This window comes from Falco cherrug, chromosome 1 (genome assembly GCF_023634085.1).
Source record: "Falco cherrug isolate bFalChe1 chromosome 1, bFalChe1.pri, whole genome shotgun sequence".
Classification (NCBI taxonomy): Eukaryota; Metazoa; Chordata; class Aves; order Falconiformes; family Falconidae; genus Falco; species Falco cherrug.
The window spans coordinates 59,549,920-59,565,944 of NC_073697.1; the positions used below are offsets into that span (position 1 = coordinate 59,549,920).

At 36.8% G+C, this 16,025-nt stretch overlaps 1 protein-coding gene across 6 annotated transcripts in view; it reads right to left on the reverse strand.

Moving 5' to 3' along the window:
• CLOCK (clock circadian regulator) overlaps positions 1-16,025 on the reverse strand; it is a 68,032-nt gene that overhangs the window by 20,330 nt on the left and 31,677 nt on the right. For 5 of the 6 annotated variants that reach the window (XM_055710098.1, XM_055709934.1, XM_055709880.1 and 2 more), the window contains exons 6-13: positions 15,749-15,839; positions 13,983-14,042; positions 13,418-13,566; positions 9,097-9,188; positions 7,605-7,694; positions 5,403-5,523; positions 3,645-3,758; positions 944-1,062 (exon numbers count right to left, since the gene is read on the reverse strand). In XM_055710098.1, coding sequence (XP_055566073.1) covers positions 944-1,062; positions 3,645-3,758; positions 5,403-5,523; positions 7,605-7,694; positions 9,097-9,188; positions 13,418-13,566; positions 13,983-14,042; positions 15,749-15,795 — 792 coding nt within the window. In that variant the 5' untranslated portion in view covers positions 15,796-15,839. Of the gene's footprint in view, positions 1-943; positions 1,063-3,644; positions 3,759-5,402; positions 5,524-7,604; positions 7,695-9,096; positions 9,189-13,417; positions 13,567-13,982; positions 14,043-15,748; positions 15,840-16,025 lie in introns of those variants that run through there. The other variant, XM_014286982.3, reaches the window with a different exon arrangement.

Genomic DNA, 16,025 nt, shown 5'->3' on the forward strand with positions numbered 1-16,025 from the left:
TGCTGTCAAAGTGCAAAGTATATATCACATCTTCAGAGGCTACCACCACCGATCTTCAGCTTAAGACACCAGTGCATTCAACTTATGGGCAGAAAATTTAAATGGTCAAAGGGTTCTGCATGGCGGACAGCAGCTTACCGATGTGCCATATATACATTTCATGGCATTTTTTACAACTGAATTGCAAGAACAAGCGTTAGATAGTAGACTATCTTGTACCTTGATTAATATATTTGTATAAAACATATAATCTGAGTCACCACCACGGACTATCCTGTACTGTATCTTGAGTATTTGACTGATTTTGGTGAGGAACAGGATTATACTTAGTAAACTACTAACTTCATCCACAATCAATTCTAAACTTGGAAAGATACCTTCACTGCATAGTTGCAGTTAAGCAAAATGTTCTTTTTAAACGACCAAGTTACTGAATAACAGCACTGAAACAAAACAAAAAGAGTTCTGTTACCTCAAAACCAACTCTCTGTTACTGACAAGTAATGCAAGCTTTCATTAAGCCCTACCAGATCTGCTTCTGTGTCAAGGTACAGCAAGACCATCAGCATAAAACTCACATCCAAATTTCAACTAAAATATTAATTTCTCCATGTAATCTCACTGCTATCTTTGTTTATGTTAAACTTGCTAATTTATATTCCTATGGACTTCTAAATTTATTTCTTGCATATTACTATTTTATGTGATTATTTAGAAATTGTATTCACCATAACTTCATTTGATGCTGTGCATAACATTTAGCCTTTTGCACAATGTTTAACCTATCTATGTGTGAAGAAAAAAACACACTTTCAGTTTCATGTAATAAAATCCTTTATGGTTTTCATTAATAATATTTGAAATGTGTGCATTCTCTCTGAAGCTTTCCTGTTCAGAGTCCATGTAAAAATGATACAAAAGTGGTTTCATTTGTGCATAATACCTTGATAAATTGAGGTGTAGCTAATCTAACTGTGGCTACAAAGCAAACTTTGTCTTCGTATGAAGGTCGGTGAGATCGCTGAATAGTTCCTTCAAAACCATTGTGCGCTGAGTTGGGAACTGAGGGAAGATAGAGGAGAGGAGGTCAACACACTACAATATAAGCGTGGAGGAATACGGCAATAAGATCACAAGACAAATGGCCCAATATTTATCTAATGTGCTTTGTTTATAACAACATGCATTAAGAAAAATGCTACATATACACAAATACGCACAGGAATAGTAGTTGTAGAGTAGTAATGGGTACACAGCCACCAGGTAACTTTCTCAAGGAATGAAAATTACAGTTAATATGATATTACCTGACAGAGCACTTCTAAGAAAATAATAGCAATTCTAATCCTTCTTGGTAACTACTGAAAATGACTGGAATATACTTGCTTCAAAAATATCTTGTAAAACTTCTCTTTTTATCAGGTTTTGCTAACTTTTTCTTTTAGATTTTGAGGTAACTATTTTTTTCTAGGCTTCCATCACATTCAAATGACACAAGCTGAAGACATACTAAGTAACAACTATCAAAGACATAATTATGTAATACGTATGTGAACAAATCAGGACACTGAGCTGAGAACAAACAGATTCCACATACTGAATCACAGAGGTGGATGGAATCACAAGGGGGCAAGGGATGGACTAGACCTCAAAACAGATTAACCTTACCTTTCATTTCCAGCAGATATCAATTTAGTTTATCTTTACTAAGCTCTAGAGATGGTGACTCCAAACTGCTGTCAAGCCCTTCCAAGCCTAACTGGTTCAAGTTCAACTCCAGATGAGAACTTCTACTGAAGTTTCTTCATGCAATTTAAACTTACAGCTCCTTGCTCTTTCCATCAGAAAGAGAACAGGTAAATTCCTTCCTCTTTATCTTATCCCTTCTCCTTTGGTCTTCAGAATTTATCTTGCCTTGTAAGTTAAGACTTTTAAATTTCTGATTGCTTTCACTGCTCTACTCTGAACTCCCTTCAACTGCTTTACTTCCAACAAGTAAGTGTCAAAAACTGGATAAGGACATACAGGTGCTAAGAATTGCAGTGGGATTATTTCATATGGTTCAGACTATCCTTTAAAAGGGCCTTTTGGCATTTCACAGCTTGGTGGTTGGTCATGGTGATTTGGTCATGTTCAGTTTACATTCCCCAGTTAATTCCTTTTTCTAAAGGACTGGTATCTAGCTGACTATAACCTTTTGTCCTGGTCATATAGTTTGTTATTCCTACATGGAGTAACTTGCATTTGATTACTTAGTCAATTTGTCTGGGTTTTTTCTCAAAAAATAATTTATTTTCTAAACTTGGGGCTGAATTCTTATCTTGTTTTTAGTGTTCTTGCATCATTTCATGACTGCAAACTATGTTAATGAAAATACTGTTTAAATCCAGACGTTCATTAAAACTCCATTTTGACAATGAACACTGGTAACCTTTCCAACCAGTTTCTGCAGCTACTCTCCAGCAATTTCAATTAACATGTGATCCCCTTACGTGTTTGCAAGAACAGATTATGGTAACTGCCTAAAGCATATTAAAAAATCTGTCATTTATTTGTGCTTTGTCCTCTTATCCACAGAGGTAACTTATCTTTGGCAGAGGTAACTGACTTGATTTGCTGCTATCTTTACCTGAAAAATCCACAATGGTTGCTATTCAGTTCCTTGCTGGCCTTCCTGAAATTCACGTGTAGTTTAATTATTTGTTCTAGAGTATTTCCCAATATTGAAATGCAATTGATAGGTCTGCAGTTTCCCAAACCCTCCTCTTTCCAAGACTAGCACCATATTTGGCCTTTTCAGGCCTGTTTCTTGTCTTTCCTATAATATTACATACCTGCATTTGGCACTAAGACCCAACCTCTCCCTGTTTTGTGAGAAAAATACTGACACCACATAAAAACCCTACAGGTTTATTTACAAGATACTGTTTTTGATAACATTTTGGGGGTCGATCTTTATGAAGATATACTACTGACCACGTCGCACAAGCCGTTTGTCTGGCTGACGAAATGCCTCTCAAGTAAACAGGCTTCACAGGCTGGCCAAACAGATTGGAGACGTAGTACAGAGAAATAATACGAGTATATAACTAATAAAAATAACTTCAATGGAAGGGAGAAGGAACTCAGTGCAGAAAACTGTACTGGCCCACCCACTTATCTGAGTGGTAACTCCTGTTGGTGAAAGCACAGAACTGAAAGCACATTTTACTTCCCAGCTCACTGCATAACGAGAACTGCAGGTACTCAGTACCACTGATCTTCAAGTTACTTGGTCACCTGCTTAAGTAAGTATGGATTATGCTTCAATCCATACGCTAAATCCAGGCTTTTTATTTTAAAGTCTTTGCTTAAATTTCTCTTACATTCTTGTAAAAATATTTTACAAGATACTAGTTTTCTTTAATTGAAAGCATTAACCATAATTACTACATTTCACATTCAAACACACAGACCTGCAATACCTGATAGGCAGCTTTTCTTTTTTTTCACTAAACCAATGAAGAAGTGATATAACTCTGCTTCAAAATCTTCTTTTGAAAGACTGATTTTAGTTCATCATTAAGGTTTGCACAATGGTCCCAAGCCTGTTTAGTTCTGAAGCTGCCTAGATGTTCCACGCTAACATTACTGAAATTACTTACCGTTATTCAAACACTTGAAATTTCCTATAAATTTTACGTATTCATACGTAGGTTGCTCTTTTGGATCTATTGTTCCTCGCAGCATATGGCAACAGAATTCTAGTTGATTTTTCGCTGAGAAAAGAATAAACAAATTAATAGGTTATACGCTTGATGAAATGCACAGACAACATGAAATGAAAAGCAGGAATAATTAAGCTGCACACTTATCGAGATACAGTAAGTGTTGTGATTACAAATGACTACAGCCTCTGCTTTTAACCACCGTGATATTAACTAACCTAAAGAAAAGAACTCCTTTAGAATTTGTGCATGAAGGGTCTGAATGCTAGTGACAGAACCCCCCGAAAAACTAGAGCTATTTTAAAGCAGCAGCTGCCCTGAACTTGTTTACTAAAGCGTGCACTTCCAAAACTCATTAGGCTGCTATGTTTTTATTCTTGCCAACTGCTACAACTGTCTAAATAGAAGCTATATAAACAAGATGAAACTTTCTTATACATGGGAAAGTCACAGAGTGAAATGCAATGGAATGCTGAAAATTCTACTCTTCAGCAGGGGGGAAACAACAAAAAGCACTTTTGTTCTTCAAGGCTCACCCTTTTTCTGTTTAGAAGAAAAAGAACTGATCATGTTAACACACTGCAGATTATTTTTAACATAACTACTGTAATGGTTTTATCTGGGATAGAGTTAATTTTCTTCATAGCAGCTCATATGTTGCTGTGGTTTGGGTTTGTGACTAAACCAGCATTGATAACAGGGATGTTTTAGCTATTGCTGAGCAGTGCTTACCCAGTGCAAAGGCCTTTTCTGCTTCGCACACTGCCCTGCCAGCGAGCAGGCTGGGGGTGCACAAGAAGCTGGGAGGGGACACAGCCAGGACAGTTGACCTAAGGCAGGGGTCCTCAAACTACGGCCCGCGGGCCAGATACAGCCCCCCAGGGCCCTCAATCCGGCCCCCAGTATTTACAGACACCCCCCCCGCCGGGGGTTGGGGGGGGAACCAAGCAGCCACAGATGGCTGCCTGCCACTGCATCCGCACGCCGGCCCCCTGGTTAAAAAGTTTGAGGACCCCTGGCCTAAGGGATATCCCATACCATATATGACACTGTGCTCAGCAATAAAAGTTGGGGAAAGGAGGAGGAAGGGGGAAGAAAAGGAGGAGGGAGGGGGGAGAAAAGGAGGAGGAAGGGGGGAGAAAAGGAGGAGGGAGGGGGGAGAAAAGGAGGAGGGAGGGGGGAGAAAAGGAGGAGGGAGGGGGGAGAAAAGGAGGAGGGAGGGGGGAGAAAAGGAGGAGGGAGGGGGGAGAAAAGGAGGAGGGAGGGGGGAGAAAAGGAGGAGGGAGGGGGGAGAAAAGGAGGAGGGAGGGGGGAGAAAAGGAGGAGGGAGGGGGGAGAAAAGGAGGAGGGAGGGGGGAGAAAAGGAGGAGGGAGGGGGGAGAAAAGGAGGAGGAAGGGGGGAGACATTTCTGCTTACAGCATTTGTCTTCCCAAGTAACCATTACACACGATGGAGTCCTGCCTTCCTGGAAATGGCTAAACACCTGCCTGCTGATAGGAAGTAGCAAATTAATTCCTTATTTCGCTTTGCTTGCGTACATGGCTTTTGTTTTACCTGTTAAGCCATCTTTATCTCAACCCACAAGTTCTGTCACTTTTACCCTTCTGACTGTTTCCCCATCCCACTAGGGAGAGCGAGTGAGTGGCTGTGGGGTCTGAGCTGCCTACACAGGTTAACCTGCAGTAACTACTTACATTTTAAGTATTCTGGTGTCAATGAACCACTTTCCAGCAGATGAGAAGACAGTATTTTATAAATTTCTGAATGTTCCCCCTCTGGGATAAAATTAAATACACTCTGATCCACAAGATCAGACTGAAAGAAAAAGATTTCATAAGCATTAAACTAGTGCAAGATGTATAATGTCACAAAGCCTACTATTTAAATGCAAAACAATTCCACAATTCAGAAGAACATTACTGACTCAACAAAGCCACCTGCTGGAATACACATGAATATTCTGCATGAAAAAAATCTCACTTTTATGTCTTAATTTCGGCACTGCAAAACCTTTAATGAAAAACACTAAATGAAAAGCAGATAAAAATACATATTGAAGTACAATGGAGTCTTGTATTAACTTCCCTGGGATGCAAAAATTCCATGTAAAGAAGCATTTTAATTAGAAATTATAGGGAGTTGTTCTAGGGCACTGTAACCTGTCAGTGGCATCCTCTACACTGAAATAATTTCTTGGAACAAAAGACAGACCCTCCCTACATCATATAGGTTATCATGTTACCAATAATTATATCCAATTGCAATTGATTTTATAAATACAATTGCTGGCTTTGGCTGGGGTAATTTTCTTCATAGTAGACAGTATGGTGCTGTTTTGGATTTGTGCTGAAAAGTATTGATAATACAGGAATGTTTTAGTTACTGCAGAGCGATGCTTACACAGAGCCAATGGCTTTTCTGCTCCTCACACAACCCCACCAGCGAGCCGGCTGGGGGTGCACAAGAAGTTGGGAGGGGACACAGCCAGGACAGCTGACCCCAGCTGACCAAAGGGATATTCCAAACCATAAGGCGTCATGCTCAGCATACAAAGCTGGGGGAAGAAGAAGGAAGGGGGAGATGTTTGGACTGATGCCTTTTGTCTTCCCAAGTAACTGTTAGGCATTATGGAGCCCTGCCTTCCTGGAGGTGGCTGAACACCGGGCTGCTGATGGGCAGTGGTGAATGAATTCCTTGTTTTGCTTTGCTTCTGTGCATGACTTTTGCTTTTATCTCAGCCCAGGAGTTTTCTTACTTTTCCAATTTTCTCCCCCATCCCTTCAGGTGGGAGTGAGCAAGCAAGCACTGGTGCAGTGCTTAGTTGACAGCTGGGGTCAACCCACAACATTATTTCATAATTAGTTCCACAACTATGTACACAAAACTGGGAACAACAGAGATGAATGCAATAAAATTGAACAATGGAACAACTAATCATGTGCACAAATGCATTTGATTAAGTATTCAGAAAACAGTGATCACAGAATGTATGGTTGCAACATATAAATCACACCTAAAAGCAAAGTACAAATGTGCCTCCGAGAACTTGATAAATTCGACTTTTTTTAAAAAAAACTAATCATAATTACCGGTACATTTTTCAAAATTTGCAGGCTGATACCATGCATACCTTAGGGGTATTCATGTTCTGCAGAATCATTTTTTAAATACGCCACTCCAAGTTTAACAAAATACTCAGCATGTAAATAACTCAGATATTTACAAAAACACAGCAAGGCACCTAGCCTTTAACAGTCATTTGTCCTTCTCTTCTGGAAAAGAACTCACTGTTTCACTCATCAATTGTTTGCGTTTTTGAGTACTAATCTGCTTCATTTCAGAACAACATTATTCAAAGGTAACTTTAAAAACTACAATGTTAAATTTACCAGTGAGCAATGCCACTAAGATTAAAGATGAGTGAATGTGATATAACCCAAAGTATGTATCTAGCTTAAAAAGCAGAACCGGCAGCAATGCATGTCTTACGAGTTCTTTGGCAAGAAAGGAGTAAAAAAGTAGTTTAAAAAAATTCCAAGGATATCACTTTTTAGCAATAACCCTCTGACTCACGTAGAGGCTGTGATAGGTGTGAACTCTAAAGGGTGTCCTGCTGTCAACTGTTATTTCAGCTATGTTAAAGAGAAACCGATGCTAGTCTGGCACTTCATAATCCTGCCTAACATAGTGCTGACTGTATTCTGTATTTCCAAAGTAAATGTTTAATATAGGAGACAGACCAGTAGAAAGAAGTTGTGCTGAAGAAAAGGCAAAAGCATTAAAACAAAGCATACATATCCTCTATAATGCCAAAAAGGCTAACGATTCATTAGTACCCATAGCAGAACACCATCCACAGACAAACTGATACATTATAGAAAGCAATTTGTACTTACTGGCAAATGTTCAAGTAAGGGAGTTACACTTTCAGACACATATATTATATTTCCATCTGTCATAATTGCTAAAAAAAAACCATCAAGAGCCTGAAATTAAACATAATAGGCAGTTAAATAAAAAGAAACAGAGCATATTAAAAATGTTAAGCTATATTCAACATGGAGAACAATTTACATCAATTTTAGTTTACTATAAAAACGAGAATGCCTTTCATTACTACTTCTTAAGTCTGCTTTTACACTATGAGCTTTATAATTCCCATGCTGTTCTGTTCTTAAATAATCTATGGTTTCAGAAGCAAGCCTGTATACAGCTAGCCACTGTTTCCCCACTCCCACTATGCCTGCATGTTATCTTCAACTCCATCATCATTTCAAACATCACAAAACTCAGAAAAATGAGCCAGAGAAAAAAGCAAAAAAGGTGGAAGTTTAAAATCTCAGTCTTCCCAATCTCAAAAGAAACTTGTAGCAACAATTTATAGAGACTTGAAAATTGTGCGATACAGCTCTGCCTGCCTCATCTTCTGCTTACCTCAAACTTATTCCCACTGAACATAACAACCTACCTTGTAGCTGAACGCTACCAAACATAAAAGCATGACAGAACTGTATTTCTAAATAGGAAATTTTAAAGCTCACATCTTTGAAAATATTTCTTGTATCATACAGTTCTAGCTTTACAGACACTAGTTGTGAACACGTATTTTGTAAGAGGACTTAGGAAATGCCAAAACCAGCTAAAAAACCCCTTGAAAAACAGAAGCAACTTACTAACTCGTTGGAAAAAAATATGCAAATTCATCACAGAGAATTATTGGAAAAAATAAGTACAGAAAATCAGAACTTTTTGCTTTTTAAATCTGCCTCAAACAAAAGCTTTAACTAAAGAATAAAAATAGAAAGTGCTTGTTCATTTAGTTTAATAATTTAACTGTTACTAAAAATTGTTTCACTATCAAGATACAAATGACTTATCCTTATTTCCAAGGAAATGATAGCTTATACTGGAAGTTTATTTGTAGTAGTAATCCCAACTATTCATGTAATCATCTTTAGCAAAGTAATGTTCACACACCATTTTTGGAAAGTGCAAAAAGCAAAGAAATTAAACACTTTATTGCTTACAAGTTACGTGGATGTGTTGAGCCTTTTTTATGGTTAAGATTTTAATTTATGCATAACAATTCTTTATTTAACTAGTACCCTCCTTAAGGTGATCATTTAAAATATCCACTTTGACAGTAAGTATGTTCATTTGTGGACTTGCTTTGTTATAATGTTTTATGTAATCGAAAATGCAGTTAGAAGAAAAATTGTTTTGCATTACAATGCATGCATTAGGAATTTTGACTTAATTTTAATAAAAACATGCAGTTACAACTGAAATAAGAAAATAAAAAGCTATACCATCAAACTGAAAAATTTCATCAAGGAATGGCTCTCTGTAAGGAAATACTCTACTCCCAGAAAAACAGGAATAATATACCTCTAACATTAACTGTGTGAACTCTTCATTACTAAGGAATGTCGGCTTCCAGTCCTGTCGAATTTCACTGGCATCTGACTGTGCAGTAATTTCTACAATGAAACATAAATACAATATAAGGGTTCACACTCCCAAAAGCCATTATTGTCCCACTAAGCTACATACACACAGTAGGAAATAGCAGAAGGTTCTCCAGTCTCCTCTGTTGTTAACGCATTACATATAGATGTTCCTTAAAAAGAAAAGTCTTCTCCTCTATGTCATAATCAGATTTGTCTTCTCTTTCCTTCTACCAGTTTGTGCTACAGTCCTGCCAAATTTCAAGGTAATGCTGAAGTTTATGACAGTAAGTAATGGATTTTGACAATGGAAAAATACTCTTTCCTCTGAGACCATAATAAAATGTATCATTGAGTGTTGTTTTCAAAGATTTAGAAAGCCGAAATTCCTGATCAGTTTAGAACATTAAAATGCCTAATCTTCAAGTATCTTGGCCAATCCTGGTCATTCTAACCTTTTCACTAAAAGCTGTTGCTGTCCTTTCTCTTCTTCCCACTCTTTTCTGTAAAGACATAAGGCTACATTACAAAAAGAGTAGAGTTTCAACAAAGACTGTTAAGAGCTGTGTAACAGACTCTACTGCAGAATTACAGTCCGATTCATACACAGAGATTAATTTTGAACAGAGATTACTGTAGGACTTAAGAGAAATATATAGATTAACATGCCATACATAGGTAAGAGAAATAACAGCTGCTAAATAAAAAAAATTATTAATAAAAAAATCCCAGGTTTTGAAAGCTGATGCATCCTTATCAACTGATAACTGAAACAAGAAGCAAAACCACGTAGTATTTGCAGTTTTGATGAGTAACAACCGCATTACAGAAGTGCTGGTTGTAAGAACAACCTTGAACAAGTAATCATGAATAAAGCATTTAGACAAATCGAAAGAACCAAACCACGTCTTTAAGGTTTATGATTTCTCAAGGACAAGTCTGTACAAAGCTGTAAGCTAGTTTGTTAGTTCAGATGGCTCAAAGAATACAGAAAACCTGCAACTGAGTGAAATATGCAAAGGGCTGGAACAGTCCAGAATTTTGGTTCCCAGACTGAAGGAGGAAAACTACAAAAAAGCTTTAGACTTAAATAAAAGTAAGTAAACCAGCAGCAACTTCATGCAAGAAACTGGCAAGAAGTGGAAAGTTGCAACAACAGGGGAAAAGAAATATCAACAAATAAGATGGACCAGAACTTTGAATGATCAGATCTCACAAAAAACATAAACCAATCAGGCTTTTGCTATTTATTTTGAAATGGCATCACAAAGCACTAAGAGTGGGCTGGAGAATAAGGACAGCCTAAGTATTACACCAAATTTAACTTGTCAGTCAGAATAAATACTGAATGCTGAGGGGCAAGTCAAAGGACACAGAAATGAAAAGATCTGCCACCAAAGCAGAGGCAAAATTCAAGGAACTTAATGCACTTGGTCCACAGGAAACAGATAATCTCCACTTCAAAACTGGAAAAGTTTGATTCACTGGCTCATTCTGGTCCATATAACCATCCTACTTCAGAATTAAAGAAAAAGTCAGTCTGGCTTCTGCAGTCGAAGGAATTTATACTAAATAAAAGCTTAAGTTCATGCCTTTAACAAACCATTCTGAATTATCTTACCACAAGTACAGGTGTCCTTTTACATTTCCGGTAATTAGAACGAGTATGATATTGAAAACAAAGCCCAAGTAACATAGAAAGAACTTGTTTCACATGTGTAACTTCAGTGAAATGCCTAAAAATTCTGGCAGAAGGTTGCATTCAAAGATAAAGGGCACGGAGGCCACGTTCCTGAGACAGATACCAGACAGAGGATAACAAAACTTGCACATTAAACTCCATCTTCAGATCCAGCATCTGAAGCAACTCTGCATCAGCACTGAGTATCCTCAAAAGAAATTGCCAGCTGGGCCAAGATCTGTAGTATTTATCTGTGGGTTGTATGAGTATCAATCTACTAGTTGTAATTATAAACAGCTAAATTCTTCAGTATTTCATCATTTTCAAAAATTTCTTGTTTAAAAATTCAAAGGAAGATGATAGGCAGCATTAGCCAAGGACAAGCTCTCAGTAATACAATTTCAGTGTGTTTAGCCTGCTGGTTTTTCCCAATGAGAAACAGAACCCACACTGGCCAATCTGGAGCTGCCACCAGAGTACCAAGTCTGGCCAACATGGAAATGGTCCAGAAAGAACCAGAAGCAATGCTGTTAATCAAAACCTGGTGGCTGAACACAGTAGGATTTTCAACAATAAAGCAGCTAATCAGCACTGAACAATTCATTTACTGCTAGGGTCATTCTGCTTTATTGCAACAGATCCAGGCAGCCCAGGAGGCAAAATATGTTTCTGAACTTTGTCAACATTTTGTCCAAAACACTTTAATGTAAACCAGTGCAGAGCAATGCTAGTAAACACTGGCAGCCAGAGCTTTAGAGTCCTTAATATGATACGTGCAGTCACACAAAGTCCCACCAGGTGAAGGACAAATGCACCATGACCTAACAGACATCCATCTGCAGAGCTGCTTTTTGCCCCTTTATCCTAAAAATAATAATAATAATTTTAAAAAATACTCTCAGAAAGCACTTTGAAAAATAAAGTATGACCGGCGCTGCTTGCTGACTACGTGTTCTTTCTTCACTCTACATTTTATGATAGGAATCATCAATACATGATAGCATGATTCTGAAACAGAACCAATTTTTACAAAGGCCTTAGAACCCACAGAACTGACTTTTACAGAAAAGGAGCTTGCACACTGCTTTATTTTCTCTTATGAGACAAACGTGTCTCAGAATATTGAAACAGCATAATCAAAATTTAATTGGCAAAAAAAACCCTAATTTATGAGTTCTCACACAAATTACCCCACCTCCCTTTCCATTTTAATTGTTAGGTTTACCCTTTTAATGGCACTATTCAGTACCCATCTGGTGCTACTTGAACCATAACACTAATGGAAGAAACACGCTAGGGTATGGAAAAATATTTATCATACCTTAACATACTTTAAATTAGCACACATACTGTTGATAAATACATACCTACTAATCCACTTAATAGATTAACTTACTTTATTTTCTAAACTTATAGCTGCTTCTTTTGTCCCTACTGCTTTTGAGTTAGTATGGATGCTCAGAAATTACTGGCGGAAATGGGTTAACTAGCAAAAGAGTTAATTTTCTTCAATTTTTAATCTTGTTTTTAGCATTGTGAGCCACAAGGTGCCATATTAAGAACAAGTGTAGGCACAGAAACAGGGATTTTTTAAAATACATAAATATCAAACAGCCATAAAAAATGTACACTTGGTGGAGTAATTTTTTCATGACAGAACTAATGATCTGTAACGAACTTCAGTGCAACATATCTGGGTGTATCCCAGCACCAGCTGATGCAAACAACCAGAGAAACAAAACATAGGAAGGATATTCAAAGACATTCATCATTTTGACATTTCATATGACAGTTTACAAAACAACAAACACACACACTCATTGGTTTATACATCAGTGGATATGTCTTGATATTAGAAAGTTCAGCTAAAAGTATAGATTTTCTGGCGTTTTCTTCTAGCTAATAGGAAAAAATAAGACGCCTATGCTGCTTGCCTGTATGCCCACTGCATGCCACCCTCTCTCATCAAACAACCTACCTAGTAATGCTTGCTGGAGACTACAATGCTCTCCCGCCTTATCATCTTTTTTAAAGCAGCCAGTTGTGTAGATACCTGGCATGATGAGAGGGAGCATTAAGTTCCCTCAGACTATGTTTTCCAGTGATTTATCTTGCTTTATGTGGACCTTGGAGAGACAAACCAACTGTTCAAACCAGTCTTATCTAAACATCAAAGTCCTTCCAGCAAGTACTTCCACTGAAATGGATCAGCAGTTTTCTTGTGAAGTAAAATTTTGACAATCTGCACGCTATGAAGCAACTAATCCTAAAGGTCTCCATCTGCCCAGAACAAAAAACTTCAAGGTTATTTCAAAAATAAATTATTTGTTTTATGAAACAGACGACTTTGACAACTATGGGACAAAACAAAATTTAGTACTGGCTTTTGCAAGATACAAGTCAAATTATATCTGTGCTACCTAAATTGTGATATTAAACATCTTTCTTCAGGAGCTATTTACATTTGTTTTACAATTTCCTTAAAGAAGCCGCAAAATTGTTAATGTTTTATGTACTAAGTGAATATCATTTAAAAAAATAAAGAATTTACAAATATTTTTTAATTATTAGAAATAATTACCTTTGTGCTTCCGTAAAAAGTCAATGCTCTTCTGCAGTACAGTGGATTTATCCATCTTCCGAGCATTACCTGGAAGCATGGAACCCAGCTCTTTGATAAGTACATTGAACTGATCTCGACGTTTCTTTTCAGACTTGTTCCTAGACACTCTGAAGAACAGAACAGGAAACATTTTATAACACCTATGAAACTTTCTTACAGTAAGTTGCATACTACTGCCAGGTTCCTGATGCTAACAGCCCCTTAAGAATTCCTGCTGTGAGGAGTGTCACAAGCACACTTATTCTGTATCTCAGACACCATTTTTTGAAGGGTGGCTTCCTCCTTCTCACAGAGCGGTATAGCTAAGTCTTTGGAATAAAGCACTCTTTTACAAAAATACAAATCATTGAACCACAGTTATAAATACACAATATATCTGAAGAATAACAGTAAAAGAAAGCTGTTCAGTAATATGACTATTTATAAAAGAATCACGTTTTTATTGTTTAGAGATCACCCCCATAAGTTGAAGTGTACAAGTACAGGACATTTCTTAGCTTTAAATAATAACTTTAAAACTTACCTTTTTGCTTTATCTTTGTCATCTTCTTCCACCAGCCCATCAAAAATGCTTCCATCATTTCTGAAAAAAAACCCGAAGAGAAATAAATGTTGAGAGTATAAAATTTCTCTCTTGTGGAGTCCAATCATAATGAAGGGGGTGGGGGGCAGAGCTCATTAATCATCATCTCCATTACATCAAGAAACCAAAGCACTGTTTTACTGAGATGTCTAACAAGGACCATCACCAATAACCTGAAGCCAACTCTGCTGTAAGTTCTCCGTGTAGAACTTTTACTAGAAAGAAAGCAAAACCCCTTACGTTTCTGAAACAACTCAAAGGATTTTGAGACTATTTCTAATGAGAACTTACAACCCTATGCAAACACTGAATTGAACACTGTTTTATTTTCCTGTCTCTTCTGGATTATTTGCATTACCTTACCCTTTTGAAAACATGACAGAGAACATATATAACTTATTTTTACCTACTGAAAACTTCTATTCCAATTATTGGAAGTATTTATAGTAAGAAAGTACATTTTTTCTTAAATAGTGTAGTATTATTAATGGAAGAGGGCTGAGGAATATGCTCATACCTCATCCACATATGTAATTTTATAAATATACAATTAATATCAATAAAACCAGTGATTACTTCATTATATTTGCTTTCTCAACAAGTATCACATAACTTTTCCTCAACTTGACACCTGTCTGCATACTGCTGAAGAGGTATTAAAATATGAAAATGAGAACGTGTTTTCCTTTGAAGATGCCTCAGTATACTTCATAAAAGCCCTTTATTCCATTTCCTTTTGTTTTAGAAGTCAAGTCAAAACTGTTCCTGTTTTCCAAAACTGCTGTATAATGGACATTCACATTTTATTCCTTTAACAACTTCTGTCTGCTTTCAGTCTGTTTAGTGCTGTTCACATTGATCTCTATGCCCACCTTTTTTATAATCCTGTTTCCTTCCCTTAAGCCAAGTAACCATATTTCTAAAAAGCTTACCTCATCTCTCTGATTTATAACTGATAAATCATCAATTGTACATTATGATAAGCAATGATGTTAGCAAGTAGTTATTTTGTATGCTACTACATAAAGCTTTTAAAAGGAATTAATATATTCAAAAGGCTGAAGACTCAGTGAAATGCCACAAAACTTCACTAAAAGAACTGACAAGTCAAAGAAGCATTTCAGAAGTTTTACCCTTTGCATTTATTGTTATATATTTTGATATGGTTTAACTTTCTATAAATTTGATGCAAGTTTCATTGCCTGAAGTCTCAAAAATGGTAATTCACAGAATACTAAGGACAGATGTTCACCTAAGCTGCTAAGAAAGTCCTGCTCAAGGAACCAAATAGAAAACGTGTCTCAGCTATTACTTTTCTCTTGAAATAGGTTAGCAGGTCACTTTACTCTCATATGCTGCATCACTAATTGTTTAAATGTATTAGTTTTCCTTAATCAAATAGTGAAGTACTAAAAAAAATAAATCCAAATAAACATTATAAACCAGCTCAACTTGCACAGATGCTGTTCCATAGCTGAAAATGAAATTTTTTAGTATTACAGTACACAAACAAAACTCAGTATTTCCAATACAAAATAACACATCTAACAACTACCAAAGTTAACGTTGTCAAAAATAGCCGAAAATTCACTCCTCTTATTTCTTGCATAAATTTAATATTCTGTGTATGTGAGCTATAGAAAAAGACTAGTAAAGAAAGCATTGAACAGTAATTCCTTCAAAACTCTCAGTATTTATTAACATACCTGTCTGCAATGGAGCTCATTTTATGAGTGCTTATGGTAAAAAACATAACATATCACACTTTAGTCTTGTGGTAGACATTTGTACGTTTGCCTATAAGAGAAGAAAAAAGTATCAAAACGTGACTCTGGAGGAATAAACAGGTTCTTCATTAGAGCATACTCGAGCTTCCACTTCTCTATAAGCTGCTCTTAATCTTCCACTCTCTTCCAACCTACTGCTCTGCCCTCCTACCTTCTCTAATGCAGTCTCCATTAACGTCATAACCTGGACTTAATA